The sequence below is a fragment of the Sander vitreus genome, chromosome 22 (assembly GCF_031162955.1).
Source record: "Sander vitreus isolate 19-12246 chromosome 22, sanVit1, whole genome shotgun sequence".
Taxonomy (NCBI): domain Eukaryota; kingdom Metazoa; phylum Chordata; class Actinopteri; order Perciformes; family Percidae; genus Sander; species Sander vitreus.
This window is the reverse complement of record NC_135876.1, coordinates 14,534,591-14,552,409: the sequence shown is the minus strand read 5'-3', so window position 1 is coordinate 14,552,409 and position 17,819 is coordinate 14,534,591. Positions and strand designations below refer to the sequence as shown.

Sequence of the window (17,819 nt, the reverse complement as noted above, 5' to 3'; positions counted from 1 at the left end):
GCATCATGTGATCAGATCAATTAGTCAAATTAAGAAAACGTTTTCTAATGAGTGTAAAAAAAAACAACTTCATCACTTTTGCTTCCACTGAAATTGTAAATTGTTAAAATGTTAAATGGCAAGAGGCTAATTTGTTTAATCTTTACGCCTTTAATTTGTACAAAATTATAGGCCTATGTAATTATGGTTTGCTTTCTTAAACATGTTTACACTATAAACACAGCTGAAACTAATGTAAGATATGCATATATTTATTATCGTTTGGCCCAATGGATTTCTAAAGTAAGCTAAACCTACTCAGCCAAAACTGCTGCATATTCTTCAGTCATAAATCTTCAGTGCAAATACATTTTGTGTTGTGACCTATTAAAACCAACATTTTTTTTAGCCTTGAAGCGAGCACCATAGCTGTATTTGATTGAATGTAATTGTAATACAAAATAAAAGAACAATCCTAAATAATCCTAAATTGCAAGAAGAATAATACCGAATAATACAGCATAATAATAATAATTATAATAATAATAATAGGCTAATAACAATACTAATGCTCTAAAAACCTCTATGTGGACTCTAAATTGGCATATTGTTTTCTTCTTAAACAGACTTAATGATAAAAAAGGACACTTTCATAGATTTTCTATTATCGTCAAAACCTTAGAGACTCTTCCTCTTTCACTGAAGTCATTTATTCACAAACACATTTACAACCATGCATGTAAAAATAAGAAGGAACATGAGACGAAGAGCCTCCATTGTTGACTCTCTGACAGACCACTTCACATGACAGATGTTAAGTTATTCACATGCATTTAGTGCAAATGTTTCAACTGAAAGTGCACACCTCAAGCATGACGGGCTCATTACCCCGTGGAATTTCTACAAATATCATACCTGGGACATGTACGGAACTGCACAATGCAGGGCAAACAGGATAAGTCAAAATAACAACAGAGAACATAATGTATGTTTTCTCAAAATGTATACAATAAAATTCACGTAATATATTAATTTACAATGTCTTCCTTGGTCTTTGGTGGAAGTAAAATCTGATCCACAATCATAATGCATAATGCTGCTGTAACAGTAAACAGAATGAACTCATGCAAATATGAAATGGTTTCATACAAATGATTTAAGCCCATTACTGGGAGGTGGACGATGATGGGCCTTGATTTTCTGACTGTGAAGGTTTTGTGTTGAGGAACTGTCCGCTTGCTCCGACGTACAGTCTGGATCGCATGGGCCATTTCTGTAAAGACATTTCATTTGTTAGTATATTAACTGCTAAAATAGGCCCAAAGGTCACCGCGGATGATGTTGCACGCTTTGAAAATGCAAATGCGTTACATCAATAAGTAACCTAGCCTATAAGTTATCATTGTTTAAAAAGTTAATCTTTTGCATTGTAGCTCTATGATAATTTTCGTTCAGAAACAAAACGATTTACAATAAAACACTGAGTCGTAATTTACAACAAAAACAGATTAACCTATAGCATATCTTTATTATTATTATTATTATTATTATTATTATTAATAATAATAATAACAATACTATTAATAATAGTATTAATATTATCATCATCATTACATTATTATTATTATTATTATTATGCTACTGACCTTCACTGGGTGCAGGTAGCCATCACCTTTCAATGAGTGTAACGCCTCTGTTTGTTTTGTGCTCTCTCCCTCCTCCGTGCCTTCTTCTTGTAGTGTTCGAGTCAAATGGGCAATATAGGTGGTGGCCAGTATCAACACGTCGAGTTTGGACAGCTTGGTGTCAGGCGGCACGGACGGCAAAGTCCTTTGTAGCTCCAGGAAAGCGGTTCTCAGGGTTTGCACTCGGCTCCTCTCCCGCGCTGCGTTAGCTGCTGCCGGGCGTCCTCTGCCGCCGAGCCCGCCGGTCTGGAGCACCCTGGCCCGCTGAAGCTCCCGACGACCGTCCGGACTGGGACTGGAGCTCGGACTGGATGCAGGGCTGTCATCCACAGCCGCCCCGGAGCAATTAGCACTGTCCATTCGAAGCGCCTGTCTTCCAGCCATCGGGGTGCACTTACAGACCTGAAGAATTGCATCAGATGTAGTTTAACCTGGCCATTATATTGCACATTTTAGTAAGCTCAAGTTATAATTGACAAGACTATATTAGAGACAATGTATACATTAGCATATGTATTGCTGTCTAGCCTATATGCCCTGTTCTACCTTTAACTTGACTTTTAACTTATATGATCATTTAAGTTATTGCCTTTGCATTTATTTATTAAACCATAATTCAAGTTGTCTGCAGTACATTAATAAAAAAAATATCTGTTGTCAAAAATGCATGGTGCTAGCAAATTAAACAGACAACACATTCCTAGTCTAAAAAGCCAAATAAGAGAACAGACTGAAGAGAATCAGCTGTCCAAAGTTGTACTAAGACACCAATGCAGACACCAATTTGTGCTGATTGCTCAGTGACATGTCAAAGGAACTGCAGTAAAAATGAAGTCCCTGCCAGGCATATTGCCGGTGTACAAACTCATGAGAGCAGTTTCTGATATGGAGTTTACCTCGGGTATCTCTCAAAAACGACATGAAGGCAATCCAAAGAGGGCTTCGATGGGATAGAGAATTTGCTCTTCAATGTAGAATAGTCCCAGTCCACGTGCAGCTTATCCTTATAAAGTGGTGCGTCTGCAGTAAAGGTGCGCAGCAGTCCCTGTACGCTCATCCAATACTTCACCTGTGTGCGTAAAAGTCTCAGGAGCCCTTCATTTATTGGATACACAAAGCGGCGGACAAGTATTTCACTCCGACGTAATTAATCACTAACCTCATAACACTCCTTCGCAGTGGAGAAGACTGTTCTTACCCTTTCCTAACTTCTTTCTATCTGAGGGCAGCAGAGGCTCGTTTTCAACGCCAGAGGCAGGACTTTCTTTTCCTTTAACCCTGATATGTGTTAGGCCATATCCCACTCTAATTGGCTGCGAATATGACACTGTATTTTCTTTATAAGCCTATCAAAAAGTGGCAACGGGAAGAAAGTTAGTCAAAATTACCTCAAAAATGTTCTCGTCATGGTAAGAAATAAAGGTTAGTGTTTCAAAAACCCTATTTGCAATGCACCATGAAGACAGGCTGACAAGTGTAAGGTGATATGCAAAACATTTGACTAATTGCCAGGGTGTCTTGAATTGCAAGCTTATTGGAACAGCTAATAAATAAACTCCAGCACTGCAATCAACAGGCATGCATTGAGGAAATTCTTGTGAGACTCATCAATTAATCACTCTGATTTTCAAGGCTCCAAACGGAGATGTCGGCAAATTAATGAAAGGAATTATTCATAATATGTATATCCTCGGACTGTTCTTAATAAACATTGTTTTTGTAAGGATGGAGTAACAGTATTGCTCCGGGCCACTAATTATAAGTCGAAGTAAAAGAAGGTTAAGTAAGCTTGTTTCCCTAATAACCCCGCGTCTTTCAGGGGTTACACACCCACTGGATCCTCATTCAAACATTTAGTGACAATGATGACAATAAATACATCCGTTGTTACTGTATTTGCTATAAAAGAGGATTGAATGATTTATTATAGTTGTATGAATAGAAGCATGTGTTAGCTTTACATTATGTAAAGCCTTGTAATGGTAGGGCAGAGTGATCATTTAGATTGTGCCACTCTGCATCTCGTGGTTCACTTATTTAACGAAATGCATGCAGAAGAAAAATGACACACACCATAGGAACTGTAGGACTGAGAGTAGGTGGATAGATTATTTATATCCTAAGACCCAAAACATTTCATTAGAAATAAACCAGCTGTGAAAGTTAGGGAAAGAAATGTGCACAAACCATTATTCATTGTATTACTCTTTAATGTCTTAATTCATTTCAGTAGATTTTTTCCCCAGCCTATTAATTACTTTATAGAAATGTAGTTTTGAGGGGCAGATCAAATCAAAACATTTGCAAATATGCTGTGAAAAAACTAAACATTTTAAACCACTATAATTCACTATACTACAGCTATGGACATCACAGCAAGTGGGTGACAGTGACTGTTCTGTGTCCTGCTAAATATATACAAGCAAGAAAGATCCACCGCATGACTGAGGCGCTTAAACAAGGCAGTAGCAGGGTTAGTCCTGCATGTGTGGAGGAGGAGGAGGTGGAGATTTTAGTGGACTGGTAGGTTTGTCTTAAGCATCCACATGACTGCAGATGGGTGATGATGAGACAGCCCCACGATTGAGACGTCCGCTCAAAGGAATCTTTTATTTTTGTGCCCTATAATATCAGAAAAAAAAGAAGAACAAGCATTATCAAATCATGGGTCAGCTATCATAGAAGATTCCTCTTACAATTACTTTGTGGCCTTAAATTAATAGAGATTGAAAGCACTATTACACCACTGTTAATCAAGGGAACATGAGCACAAAATAGCAAATAATTTGTCAAGAGGAAGGAATGAGGGAAATTAAAATAACTGATACCACTTTACAATGAAACTAATCGAAAAAACGTGTCTTCTTGAATTTGGGGAGAATTGTAAGATGAATCAGGATGTGGGGTGAGTTCAAACCTATTAGCAGTTGTTGTCATCACTCATTATTTGTACATTTCATCATGTTGTAAGCAAATTGACAGCTGGTTGTAACGTTGCTAATTTGACGTCTATAGTTACCCTATTTAGTGAGTATTGAAATGTAGTTAGACAAAAATGTGAAATCTCTCGCGTTAAGTGAGGTCTGTGTGAACTATGATGGACCTGAGGGGCTGCTGCGGCTTCCACCTCTGCACGTTAGCGTGGCTGCAGACGTGACCAGGATGTGGATCCTGACCCATGTTAAAGTCATCTGGAATATAAACAGAGTCACAGTAGAACACACACACACACACACACACACACACACACACACACACACACACACACACATGCACGCACGCACAAATGTGTGAAATCCCACCCAGTATAATAAAGTAAAGAATGATAAATGTAGCCTAACAACAGATTAAAATATGGTTTCCATATTTTACTGAAAAATGACAGTTTTTAGCTGTTTCTCAATATTATGGTTATCTATATTATTCTATATTATACGATTTCTAATACACTTAACTAATTAATACATCTAACTATACCTGATCCAATTGATTCAAATGAGAGGATAATTGTGGTAATGTTGGCAAAGATGTTAGGGTAGATTTATTAAAAACAGAATTTAGTGACTTACTTATTAAGGGATAGGAGCTCAACGGTCCACCAATCAAATGTTTGTTATTTTTTTTCTTCTTGGCCTCTTTGGATGCTTTCCAGTTAATAAGGAACTGTCTGTTTAACTCCTTAATTTCTCGGCCATTGAGAACCTCTATAAAACAAATACATAAATAAAACAAACATTTAATTTGAAATGAATAAGTAAACAGTGTATATTCTTACTTTTATGGTTAAGTAGTGTCTTAAATATTAGCCTGTGCAAGTCAAAGAAATAAAGTGCATTTTAATATTAGGATGCCATTGAGAAGGAGAATGAATAATATCTCACCGAGGCTTTTGCACACAGTTATCAGGCGGTCTCTGTACTTAGGTTTTTTACACACAGGATTTCCACCCAAATCCATGTCAAGCAACTGAGGCCAGTGGCTGAACACATCCTCTAACTCCTGAGAGTACACAAAAAGAGAAACTTCACCTATAATATGTTGTATTATATGCCGTTTCCATTTTAACCACTAATGCTTCAAATGGCAATAGTGTGTCTCTACAGCTATGCTCAGTAACTAAACAGGAAACAATGGACACAGCAACAACTTTCTTTTAAAACATATATGATGCATATTTATAATTCCTAATCACATACAAACATGAAAACGTGTAAAGACATGGTATAAGTGAATGGTAATGTGAAGTACAAAAGCCAACGGTAAGTGCATAAACAACACATCAGTCTATTTTAATAAACAGTGTCGCCGGTGTCATGTAACTACAAGTTTTCTCCTGGGGCAGTGTGAGGCTGGCTCCTCCAGCGAGCTGCCTGCAGTTGTATGTTTATCTAAAGGCACATTAATCCAAGCCTGGAAATATGAATACTCTCTGGACACGCTCTGATTGTTCATTGCCTTCCTGTCTTGGCCAAAGCGCTTCCACTTTTCCAGCCCGTGCTGCAATCAGTTCAGAGGGGACCCCTGAGCACCGCGCGCTCCCAGGCTTTGATAAATGATCGTGTCAGGGCCGTCACTCACAAGGCTCTCACCGAAGAGCAGCCCAGCGCCAAATTGCCCCCCACGCGGGGGAGTGGAGAACAGCAAAGGCTGGATACTCACTGAGCTTGGCTGGCTCTCTCGCCTGGACTAATGATGGGCCAGTTATGAACCTGTATTTGACCAGGGCTTCGATTCCCCTGTCCTCTCTGCCCTGCACACAGCTAACGGCCTCTGAAGATGCTCCCCATTTGTCACCCTAGCTGACTGCCTGTCATAATCTATTTTAAAAATCCATAATGTTTCCTCTGGATTCTGAGCAAATGGCGCAGAAGAAGGGATTGATCCTTTGGAGGGCTGTCTTTGCAGGATCAATAGTGGCAGACGGGTTGTATAAATTATAGGAGATATCTGCTAAAAATGACACGTGTACAGCAATTACCTGCATCAACGTTCTCAAAAGAAAATCACTTGTGTTGAAAAAAAAAAAAGTTGCCTCAGCAATGTAGTCAATTATAAAGTTCTTTTAATGTGTCATTCTAGTGTTAAATTCCAGTAAGAAAGAAGAAGGCATCAACCTTTTCAGTTAATATATCAATTCAAACTGAAAAAGTCAAAAACAAGCAGGTCATTTTTCAAGGAAGTCAGTGAGCATAAATCCTATCTCTGCCTCAGATGAATCTCCCATAAAGTTAAGAACTGGTGGTTTAGGGTATCAAATAGAGGATTCTGAGGCAGAGAGGAAAAATCAGCCTCGCAAGGAAAGAGAGAAACTTGTGCTTGTTTAAAGCTGTCAGCAAGAAAAGTCTCAGGGGAATAGCTCGCTGATTTGTTGAATAATTCTGACCCTGTGCGAGTCATGGAGACTGGGAACCTATGGCGAGATTTGCAGGATTTGGTTCTTTAGAACCCTGTTCTCCATATCATTTCACACATCACTGCAGAAAGCTTTGGAACAATGGTAATGCTGACCCAATCAACTGATAGCTGGTATGTTGACTTTAATACACCATGTCATGCATAGACTATTGCTGTGATGTAGTACTGTTTACTTTGACTGCACATCATGCAGCCAGTCTCTAACTCTATCACACTGGAGAAGAAGTCTTGAACTGGTTTCATGGACACTTTTAGTTTAAAAAAAAAAAAAAAAAGAAGAAACTATATTTACCTCCATATTGTGCAATTGATTGTCAGCAGCAGAAAACTTCTGGAGTTCCTTCAGCACTGTCAGATCCCTGATATCATCAATGTTGTTGTTATTGATATTCAGGACACAAAGAGATTCCTGTGCAGAGAATTCAGATTTATGAAGCGTTCATTTTACAGATAATACAGTGAATATTACAAATAAATATTACATAGTGGCCCTAAAGGAGAAAACCCAGCACACAAAAGATATATATATTTTTTATTTTTTCAAATAGTAACTGTATTACTATTTTATGTGGCTATATATTTTTTTATTTTTTACATTTTACAGTATTTTCATATTTCTTCACTTGTGATCCATTTGGATTAGGCATTTTGATGTGTTCTCTTTATATGCCTGAATCTGATCTACTGGGATCATGGCCAAATCAGACTCTAGATAGTGCTGTTGCTAAATATTCATCTTGGTTTGAAGTTCTATAACGGCACATTTATAAAAAAAAAAAAAAGCTGGAACTCTTTAAATTTGCACAGCAATTTCTTTAATTATCAAAACAAACAAGAAGCTGAGACTTTTGGTGTGTTTATCCATGGCCTGAGCAGTAAACGAAGTAAACAGACCTAACTGATTTGTCAGACCAGAGAGAGCAACAGAGGTCTCTTTGACATCATCAAACCCAGCACAATACTGCTTTTACATGAATCACTGGCCTCTGAGAAATCTGAGATCTTTTAAACTTGATGTGAGAACCTACCAGGTTGATACACCACACATATCCTTGTGTATAAAAAGAGAAAATTAGGCTTTCGTCTGACCTGTTAATTACTTAAAAAATATATAATTTTAAATGAAGAGAGCCCATATTGGGGGTGAGTATGGATCATCCTTCTGTTCTCAAATTATCTCTATACTGAGCAGTGTAAAAATAGGTCATACAGCCAGTGAGAGGAGAGTCATGGGGTCAAGGAGCAACTTTTCCCCTGGTGCCAGCCTCTGACTCTCCAGATGAAGCTCCTTGAGCTCACAGAGAGTCTCTAAGCCCTCCACCACTGCAATCATGTTTCCACCAAGATACCTACACAGCAGGAAAACCAAACACATGTTCAGACATACCTTAGACTTTAAATGATTATCACAGCGTAGGACAATAATCAGTTAAACTTATCTACTCACAGCTTGGAGAGCCTCTGCAGATTGGATAGATTCTCTATACGAGTGATGTTGTTGTTCTGCATATACAGATGGGTGAGGTTGGAGGCAAAGCCAAGGTTGCAAATGTGTGTGATCTGATTATCATACAGGTAAAGAACAGTGAGGTTTCTACACATGGAGAGATCACCCTGAAAGAAAGAATTAATTAATAATTTAAAAATAATTTAAAAATGAGGCATATAAGAGGAAGAAAAGCACATCATTAAAATGCCAGTTTTCATAATGGCTACTTACGATATCTTCGATACTCCTGCTGAAAAAGTGGAGGTGGGTGAGTGTCTTGAGGTAGTCTGGGAAGGAGAGGCCCCTTTTCTTTTTGAAGTGGTTTCTAGATTTAGCAATCAGATCTATGGTGAGGCGTACCATGGTAGCTCGTCACAGACGCTGCTTTAGAGAGAATCTTTTCAGCTTCAGCCAAGCATTCAGCCCACAGCAGTGACTAGATCTGTCTGTTTCGGAGAAAAATGGACAAAAACACCTTAGCGGCAAAACAAATGTCCCTCTGAATAACTATTCCATAACGCCCCATTACTTCAGCATTTCTAATCACAAATGACAGGCAAAGATTAACCTTGTACCGAACTTTAAATGGCTTAAAACCTTAACTGTCAATTCACAATTAGGGATAATTGATGGGGGGAAAAAGATCACCATTCTCCAGGAAACTTGCTAAGAGGCCAAAGGTTGGGTGACCACTCAATTTATGTTGTAATTAGAGTGGTCAATTCCCCCAGCAGACTGAGCTGAGCTTCCACTACTTCCTTTCATTCGGTACCCATGGGGCTTGTTTATTAGCTTGACCTGACATTGAGATGTGAAACTTGCACTTTGATATTACTTTGCAAGAAATAGGTGTTATTATGTATCGCCTTTCCACCTGCTAATTATACAGCAGTCAGTGTGTGTAGCTAAAATATGGTGGAAAGTAGAGAAAAGCAGACAGATGTGACAGCATGTATTTTATACACAGCATCAGGCCGAAGTTATAGGACACAAGAGGCACCGATCAATAAACCAGAGCTGAACAGAAGCTAAAGGCTAACTGAACTTATACACCCATAGACCTCTCCTCTCCAGGGACTCAGGGGCCGCAGTTTATCACTGTCAAACACTCATAGTCCTCATGTCCGGGTGCAGTACGTGAGGGACAGGAAATATCCACTAAAGTGATTGCAGATAGCCAGTGAAAGGTGGCGAAGATGTTCACACACCTGGAAAAGGCCCAGAGAAATGTCAGTAGTATTATGAATTTAAAATGGCCCGGATTATTTAAAAATTCATAGTTAGCTAGCTAGCTAGCAATCTTAAAAACTATTGTAACACTGTAACGTTAGCGTATTCTATAACTGCATTTAGATGAATTTGGACATGTGTAAAATATTAACTAAACTCTCCTACCTCTTGCGGTCTTCAGAAAATTTGGAAATGTGAACTAGGTAGCTAAACTGTTTTAAAGAGGTTGCAGGGATAAAGCGAACCGCGAGGCTGTTTTGTTTGAGAGTATCATGTTGCTATGGAAACCACGGAAGCAACGCATTGTCACAAAATTTGATGGTTCACAAAATGTGGTGCAACACCGGAGAAGCGGAAGTAAGCAATGAAATTAATATTTATGTTATTTGCATTTTAATTGTATAATTGCAAATAAAAGCAAGATAATGGTTATGATGGGATTATACATAACTTGTCGTTTTGACAAAAGGGACTGACAAACTAAATTCTGCTTTATTATTCTACAATCCAGTGATAGCTTTAAAAAAAAAAATGAATTGGTTACTATTTGTTTGGAATTTAAAAGGAATGTTACAAACTATTTTGCAGTGCAGGTTGTAAGTCAGTTGCCTTATCACACACATATTAATAGAAATTACTTTTACTGAACTAAATGTATACTAAAGCTTATGCCGTTTATATTTTCTGACTTTGCAGTGTCCATCTTTCAAGGCCACATACCAAATCAGGACCACAGTCAACTTCTCCCAGTGACCCCTGCAGTGTTAATCTATAATGCCAAGACCTGGGTTTCCTGTAAGGGAGTGACTTGTCTCCACTTATGCAGGAGCACATGGCAGAGAGGAAGTGTAGCACCTCCAGCTTTCTGAGCTGGGATCAACTTCTTCACACACACAGGATCATGCTTGTGGGGTTAATTCCTCTGAGAGCCAAACAAAACATAACATCTCCAGATTGTAGTGGGGGTCATTAGAGCTATACTGTAGCTACCCATAGCTATTAATCATGAGTCTTATTAATCTTCTGCTCTCATATCAGACATTGCCAAATCACCCAGTTGTTCAAAAGAGAAGGCATTCCTCTGCAATCTGTGAAATCTTTTTTTTTTTTTACATTAATGGGGAGCATACTTTGGAATTAGAACACTGCTAAATGTTAAAAGAGTAAGGTAAAATACACTGGTGGTGGATTTTTGGCTGCCCACAATTTGACTTGATTAGAATTTACATATATTTTCCTATTCCACATTTAGTCATGCATATAAATGTCCATCTGGTGATAATCACAATATTTACATGTCCAACAAGTTCAATATGTTTCACTGATTCTTAAATCACCATGGAAGACCAAACATAAAGTGAAATTATTTTAGAAGAGCATACTCTAAATACTTTCTCAGCACTGTGACAGTCATCCATGTAATACATTTAAATATCTGGCAAAAACATGAGCTATTCAGTAGACTGTGTGTGTGTAGAAAACCTATTTAACTATTTCAAATTCCTAAATTGCATTAACTATAATCTAATAAGTTTCCTCTTCCTAAACCGCTACACCGAACACCCTCCAATTTAGGACAAGGCAAAAATAATGGTAAAAGAAAATCATTATAAAAGGTGCCAAAGCTCATGCGCATGAGAAAAAACAGACACCTCCACTGCCCCGCTGGGATTGTCTTCTCTGTGATACATGACATAAAAAAATATACATTTAGCCATTACAATACCATAAAAAAAAGACATGACACGAACCCAGGCCAAAGGGGCTGGCTGTTAAAAAAGGCAGACTTTGGGAGTGTCTGCTTCGATGGAGAGCAGACGCATTGGGTGAATAGATTCCAGTGTGTACGGCTTCTGTTTCTGCGCTGCATCACTGCCACACCACAACCTGACGAACTGGCCACTCTGCCGGAGTGTGTACCACCGAAAGCCAAACTGCGCTGGGAGTGATTCCACAGAGACATCCCACACATGGCAGCCGAATCCCTTTGAGCCTATGCAGAAGCTTGAGTTTGTTGTTCCATTATGTAATGCTGTGACACTGCTACACTTGAATGACTGGTGCTAGGTTAGGCTGAGCGTTAAATGCAACCATGGTGCGTGTTGAAATGTTGGGCTGCAGAAGAACACAGGCCCTACATACAAAAAGATTTTTTACTAACGGCCAAAGCATGAAGGGAAAGAGAAACAATGCTGCACTGCCTCACACCTTAAGAACACTGTACCATATTTACACGACTGAATATATGAAGTCAAATGTCCACCTTATACACCAGTGAAATTGTTTAATTTCCCAGCTTAATGTTGCATAATATAAAGTGAAATAAAAATCATATAATTTTGTTTAGCAAGAAATACTCACATACAGCAGTTGCACTTTTTATGTTTTATTTTTTGTATGAGTATTTTTTGTATGAATCCTTAACTACTACTAGGAGAAAAAAAGAAACTTAATTATTATTATTTTTTTTTAAAAACACCCCCAAGATAATTCACAGATAATCCTACCCTTAGCAGTGAAACATAAACCATAAACCAAAAAGTGCTACACATGCACAAGAAAAGACCTCCAGGTGAAATCCGAATTGGCTCGTAGTTCAAGTTTAATTGCCAGATGTGTTGATCTGATTGAAGAGTTTGTCCTTGATGACTTGAGACATCAGACCATGAATCGCCTCTATGGTTGTCTTGCAGCTAAAACAAACCATAGTGAAAAATGGAGATTAGCTCAATTACCCCAGCAAAACAGGCACAACATAAAGAGATGTAACACATACACAGGTATCAGTAGACTATCAGGATCAATACATAGTGAAGGTGTCTCAATCTGTGTATCAGATATAAATGAAACCAGTATTAATAAACCGATTAATTGGCTTAGCTTTACAAACATATTTAATGAATTATAAAATAATGGAAAAATGTAATAGTTTATATTTGTCTTTTTCTGTTCTTAAATCACACATCTAATACAGATCAATAAATTCGTTTAATTGTAAGTCAATTAATCGATTGACAGAAAATTGGTCAGCAGCTATTTTGATAATCTATTAATCGTTTGAATCATTCTTTTTGGGAAAAAAAACTGATATCATTGAAACTGCATCTCTTAGGGTTTTGGACAGTTGGAAAGTTATCTTTTGGGAAACTGATGGGCATTCTTAATTATAGAAACAAGATGTATTGATTAATTGAGAATATAATTTGCCGATTAATCAGTGATAAAAAACAATGTTGGTTGTAGCCCTAAATTAAACATGTAACACAATTTTAAGATTCAAATTGACACAAACGTTCTATGACATAAGGACAATAACGTATAATCAACAAATAGTTGGAAAATACTGTATATGACACAGTAACAAATATGATGAAATGGATTAAAAGTAATAACATCAACCACTTTTCTTTGAATACAGTAAGCAACAGGAAAAACAGAAATCATAGTGCCCAATACAAATTAAGTTCACATTAACATTTGCAGCCTTTTTCTTCTAAGAACATGATTTACCTATCTCGTGTTGCTTTGGCCAGTTTGTCCTCAGACTTCCTGTCATGCGTGTCCAACCCGAGCATGAAGCTGCCTCTGCCCAGCTGGGCCTCAGACTGCTCCAGCTTCTCCGACAGGTCAAACACCTGGCCTGTGGTGTAGTCCGAGTTCTGACCATCCAACAAACGCACACATAAACACCCAAACCAATTCATGCACAATTTGCCAACAAAAAGCTAAATAATAGATTTTCCACCAGAAGAAGAATTTTGCAGAGTGGCAACAAATGAGTCCAACAAGCTGAAGGAACACGTTGTGTGTTGTGGTGAATGAAAAGAAGCCAGTGAAAAGTTTGCTTAAGGTGAGGCCGTGTTTTTAGTGGAAAAGGTAATTAAAACACAATGACACAGGGGCCCCTGAGTAGGGTGACATTGTAGCAACTGACAAAGCCTGTCACCCAAGAAGCAGCTCATCCTTGACATCTAGTCAATTCATCTTCATCCAGATTGCCAAAGAGCTAACTGTTTGGATAAGCCTGATGCCTATTTAGACTGTTTAGTCAAGCTCGGGACAGAGTGACTGCATCCACAATGGGAATTCACATGAGGGGCTTTCAATCTTTAGAATGAACTGCGGGGCGAAAGCAGAGGATCCATGGGGAACCATGACAACATCTGTATCACTGGAGTTGGGTCCAACTTTACAACTTATCTCTTGTTAAAAAGTTTAAATTAAGCTTATTACTAAAATCAATAAACAGCGACTCTTGGCTACTCAGCAGCAATAAATCATGACATCACAAGCGGGTGACCACATGTCTCAATGAGTTATAGTGTAATAATTAACCATAAATCAAAACGTCAAACAATTAGGAAACATTTCGTTTTTTGAAGTTGCCTACATACCGTGAGGAGACTTGAGGAACTTAAGGTATTGACCCAATATTTGTTCCAAAGGAGTTCCAGAAGCTTTCTATCAAGGGAGGACTTAAAGTAAGTAACTTCCAGGGCGTAATACCTAAATAAAACAAATCAAAGAAAAAACGTGAGCCACGTATACAGTAAAAAGTACACTCTAAAAATACTAAAATTAAGGTAAAATTTAAAAAATATAATTTACATGATATTTATGTTAGAAGTACTGTTATCCATATCTGTAATATGGTGACAACACTGTGATATAAATCAATACTCACTGTTTACAGTGAACACCAAAGTCTTCAATCTTGTTCAAGGGAATTGTTTGGTATTCTGAGGGTCCCTCATCAGGAGGTTTGTAACCCTAAACATCCACAGAGGAAATGCTGAGAAATAGCAACAAACGAAACTGACTTTCTGTACCATATCCAGAGAATTATAACACTAATACGGATTTAAGTAATGAGATAGACAAGCAATTAAATGATCATGCATTTTAGTTTATATAGTACAACAAATACTAATAATTAAATAATAATTAACAGCAAATTATTTTATTACTATTAGAATTCTAGTCTCAGGAGAATTGCCGCTATATACAGTCGTTGCTCTACCTTTGGGTATGTCCTGAAGGCGCCAAGGTTGACTTTCCCTGCAGAAATAGTCCGAGTGGGGTCGATCTGTAGGACGCAAGATACAGTAGAACAGGAAAACAAAGTCAGGGGTCATACAAACCTCCAGGGACCACTCAAATCCGGCCACCAGGAGCCTTTTACTATGGCTGTCAGTGGGCTGAAAATACACACTTAATTATATGATGCCCATGGCATTTAGGCACTGCTAAACCAAATGAAGTGTAAATAGCATATATGGTTGCAACAGCAAAATATTCATCAGTACTACATGGAAACCTACAACTCATGCATCAACAATCTCACCACCTTCTCAATTACACATGCATTAACTTGTATTGTCAAACTTAGAAAGAAAAAAAATCTCTCTTTCCTGAATATCACTTTCATGGGGTGCAATTACAAATCACGGTAAATTAAGCTTTTAGCTTGATAGAAAAATGATTACTATTTCCTCAGTCTTACCACAACGGCCACGAAAGGCTCCTGAAACTGCTGGTTGAGCATCTGAGTGCTGACATCTATGCCCGAGAGCCAGCATCCATAGCCCGGGTGACTGTGGTACCAGCCAATAGCATTCTCCAGCCGGCCAACCTGAGAGATTATAGGATAGATGTAGGTTATTATTCAGGGCATAACCGCACCATTATACAATAACACCACAGATAGTGAGAAAATATAGATAATAGGAAAATATCGATCAAATGTTTGATCATTGCATTGTACTTAAGTACAGGGTATAATTTGCATTTTTTTTATGAATATGCTTCTTCAAACAACTGACAATGTGGCAACAGAATTAAAGTATGATGGGGTTTTTTCGAAGAAAAACTCATATCCATTTTGTAGTAGCCATGTTAGAAATTAATAACAGTATTGGACGATACGGGTGAGATATGGATAACAACATTCTTTCACAGTATATATCATTTCATAATGCAATATCGATATATAGGACATTTAAAAATCAATTGAGAAACAGTTTATGGATAAAATAATTAGACAGGAATGTTTGGTTATGACTAAACCAGTAAATGATTCCCCTACAGATCAAGGTACATCATCTTTCACACTGATGCAAAAAATAATAGTTCTAACATTACCATACAGTATTCTTGTTTATTGCTTTTTGCCCATAATGGGCTAATACAACAAAGGATAATAAAGCAATGGCTACCATATTTAATGGCAGACAAATCAAATGTATATAATCTGACATATATATCATCAAATGACTGTATCTGTATATCACCCAACTCTAAAGTGAAAAACTATCACATCTTGGTATCAGCATTAAAACTAATGTGGATGTTATAGACCATATTACAAATATAAAAGGTTTTCTTGAACAATTGAATCAAAATGAACCAAAGTCCCGAAATTAAAAACACGGTAGCAATCAATTACATCTACATGAAGTAAACTATGAATCAAAATAATGTAACTGTGTGTAACCGTGTGAATGCAGTTTGGTAACTCCTTTCTCAATCATGAAATCTGTGAGATGCTCTTCAATGGAAGTCAGTGCCCGACCTGTTTGGCATTTTCAATGTAGGCAGCCATGTATTCATATGCTGCAGCCTGGGCGTTGACTCGAGTTTCTGTGCCCTCCACGGGCAAGGCAAAGCTGTCCATAATCATCATGGTTTCACCATCCACCTTCCCCAGCATTAGGCCCATCACCTCCAGGTTTCCTCCAGACCTGGCATGCATCACCATCTTCAACAGGGCCAAGGCTGAGATCTTGCAGTACTTGAAATAGTGATGACTACGGGTCGAAGAAAGACACACAATCAACATCAGATATATTAAGTATATCAGGGATAATGTTAAGGAGTAGATACATTTGCAAATACACACCACACAGTTAACGTTAGCTGTACCGCTGTTTACAAACAAGCTAATGCTAGTTTGTAGCTAAGCTATCATGTGTTCTAAGAATAACTACCGTGACACAACATAACGTTACGATCCCGACATTTAGCTCAAGAATTACTTAAACACTTAGCTAAACTAAATACCACTTTACTGTTGTGTACTTACTCCTTTGTCCATGGCTTCGCAGCGAGAATTTCTTGTTGTTGCTTTTTGTCATATTTGTAAATTTCGTCAATGCTCTGAACTTCCTGCATGCTGTTAGATAGCTCCCATGTTTTCTGAGCGGTGCTACTCCCCGCCATGATGAATTATCTAAGCCAACCAAATAGTCGTTAAAACCACTATTACTGCCCCCAATAAGTGAAGAAATGTTATTTTTCTCCAAAGACGTTGATTCCGTAACAGGGCTAGCTAAATGTCCACTTACTCAGGTAGCCATGACAGTGAATGATACCAATATACCAAAGTGCAATCGGAGGGGACGTTTGTCATAATGTTACTCACATATGACGTTGATATATTTGTATGGTAACGTTACATGACATTTTTTAACACCAAAATGGAACTATAAATATAAAAATAGCATTTCACCTGAAGCGATTGTTACCGTATCTATCACTAATAGTAAAGCGTAATCACCCCTCTGCCAGCATGCATGGTTTAGTCCTGGGAAGACTCACAGCCAACCGTCGGGGACGCACTGACATCTAGCGGCGCTTTTCAGAAAAGCAGACTCCCTCGTTGAGGTTTTAGCATTCAGTTCTTTGGCACTGCACTTTTGGTGAGGGCTAAGGCATTTTAAGAATCGACAAAGCCAATGTTATTTACTAATGTAACAACTATCAAACCACGGGTATTAGGTATTTTTTCTGTTATAGCGCCTTGTGTTAGCTAGGTTAGTTAGCCTCTCATCAGAAAACCTTTTGTGTCATGGTTGCCTATAGCAACGGAATGATGCTTTGCGCCTTGCTGACAAGCTAGACAAGAGCATTTGCCACTGTATGGTCTGTAAATGCAAATATTGTAAATCCGAATAATGCTATAATATTATGTATGACCTCTGTTTCAGCTGAGCTTTGATGTACAAAGTAATTAATGGAAGAAA

General features: G+C 38.0%; 3 protein-coding genes across 3 annotated transcripts; all 3 read right to left on the bottom strand.

The window, feature by feature from the left end:
• Positions 1–1,136: 1,136 nt before the first annotated feature.
• Positions 1,137–2,069, bottom strand: tcf24 (transcription factor 24). The gene is made up of 2 exons (XM_078280319.1): positions 1,626–2,069; positions 1,137–1,252 (listed from the first exon to the last, which is right to left on the bottom strand). Exons 1-2 carry the CDS (start codon positions 2,046–2,048, stop codon positions 1,145–1,147), a joined length of 531 nt encoding a protein of 176 aa, XP_078136445.1. The 5' UTR covers positions 2,049–2,069; the 3' UTR covers positions 1,137–1,144.
• A 1,816-nt stretch (positions 2,070–3,885) lies between these two features.
• ppp1r42 (protein phosphatase 1, regulatory subunit 42) lies at positions 3,886–10,106 on the bottom strand. The gene is made up of 8 exons (XM_078280886.1): positions 8,800–10,106; positions 8,527–8,693; positions 8,290–8,428; positions 7,372–7,488; positions 5,546–5,663; positions 5,234–5,368; positions 4,768–4,855; positions 3,886–4,286 (listed from the first exon to the last, which is right to left on the bottom strand). Exons 1-8 carry the CDS (start codon positions 8,929–8,931, stop codon positions 4,274–4,276), a joined length of 909 nt encoding a protein of 302 aa, XP_078137012.1. The 5' UTR covers positions 8,932–10,106; the 3' UTR covers positions 3,886–4,273.
• A 2,062-nt stretch (positions 10,107–12,168) lies between these two features.
• On the bottom strand, positions 12,169–17,175 carry cops5 (COP9 signalosome subunit 5). The gene is made up of 8 exons (XM_078280885.1): positions 16,880–17,175; positions 16,370–16,604; positions 15,302–15,430; positions 14,819–14,884; positions 14,483–14,568; positions 14,193–14,304; positions 13,309–13,457; positions 12,169–12,491 (listed from the first exon to the last, which is right to left on the bottom strand). Exons 1-8 carry the CDS (start codon positions 17,014–17,016, stop codon positions 12,401–12,403), a joined length of 1,005 nt encoding a protein of 334 aa, XP_078137011.1. The 5' UTR covers positions 17,017–17,175; the 3' UTR covers positions 12,169–12,400.
• Between the last annotated feature and the right edge of the window lie 644 nt (positions 17,176–17,819).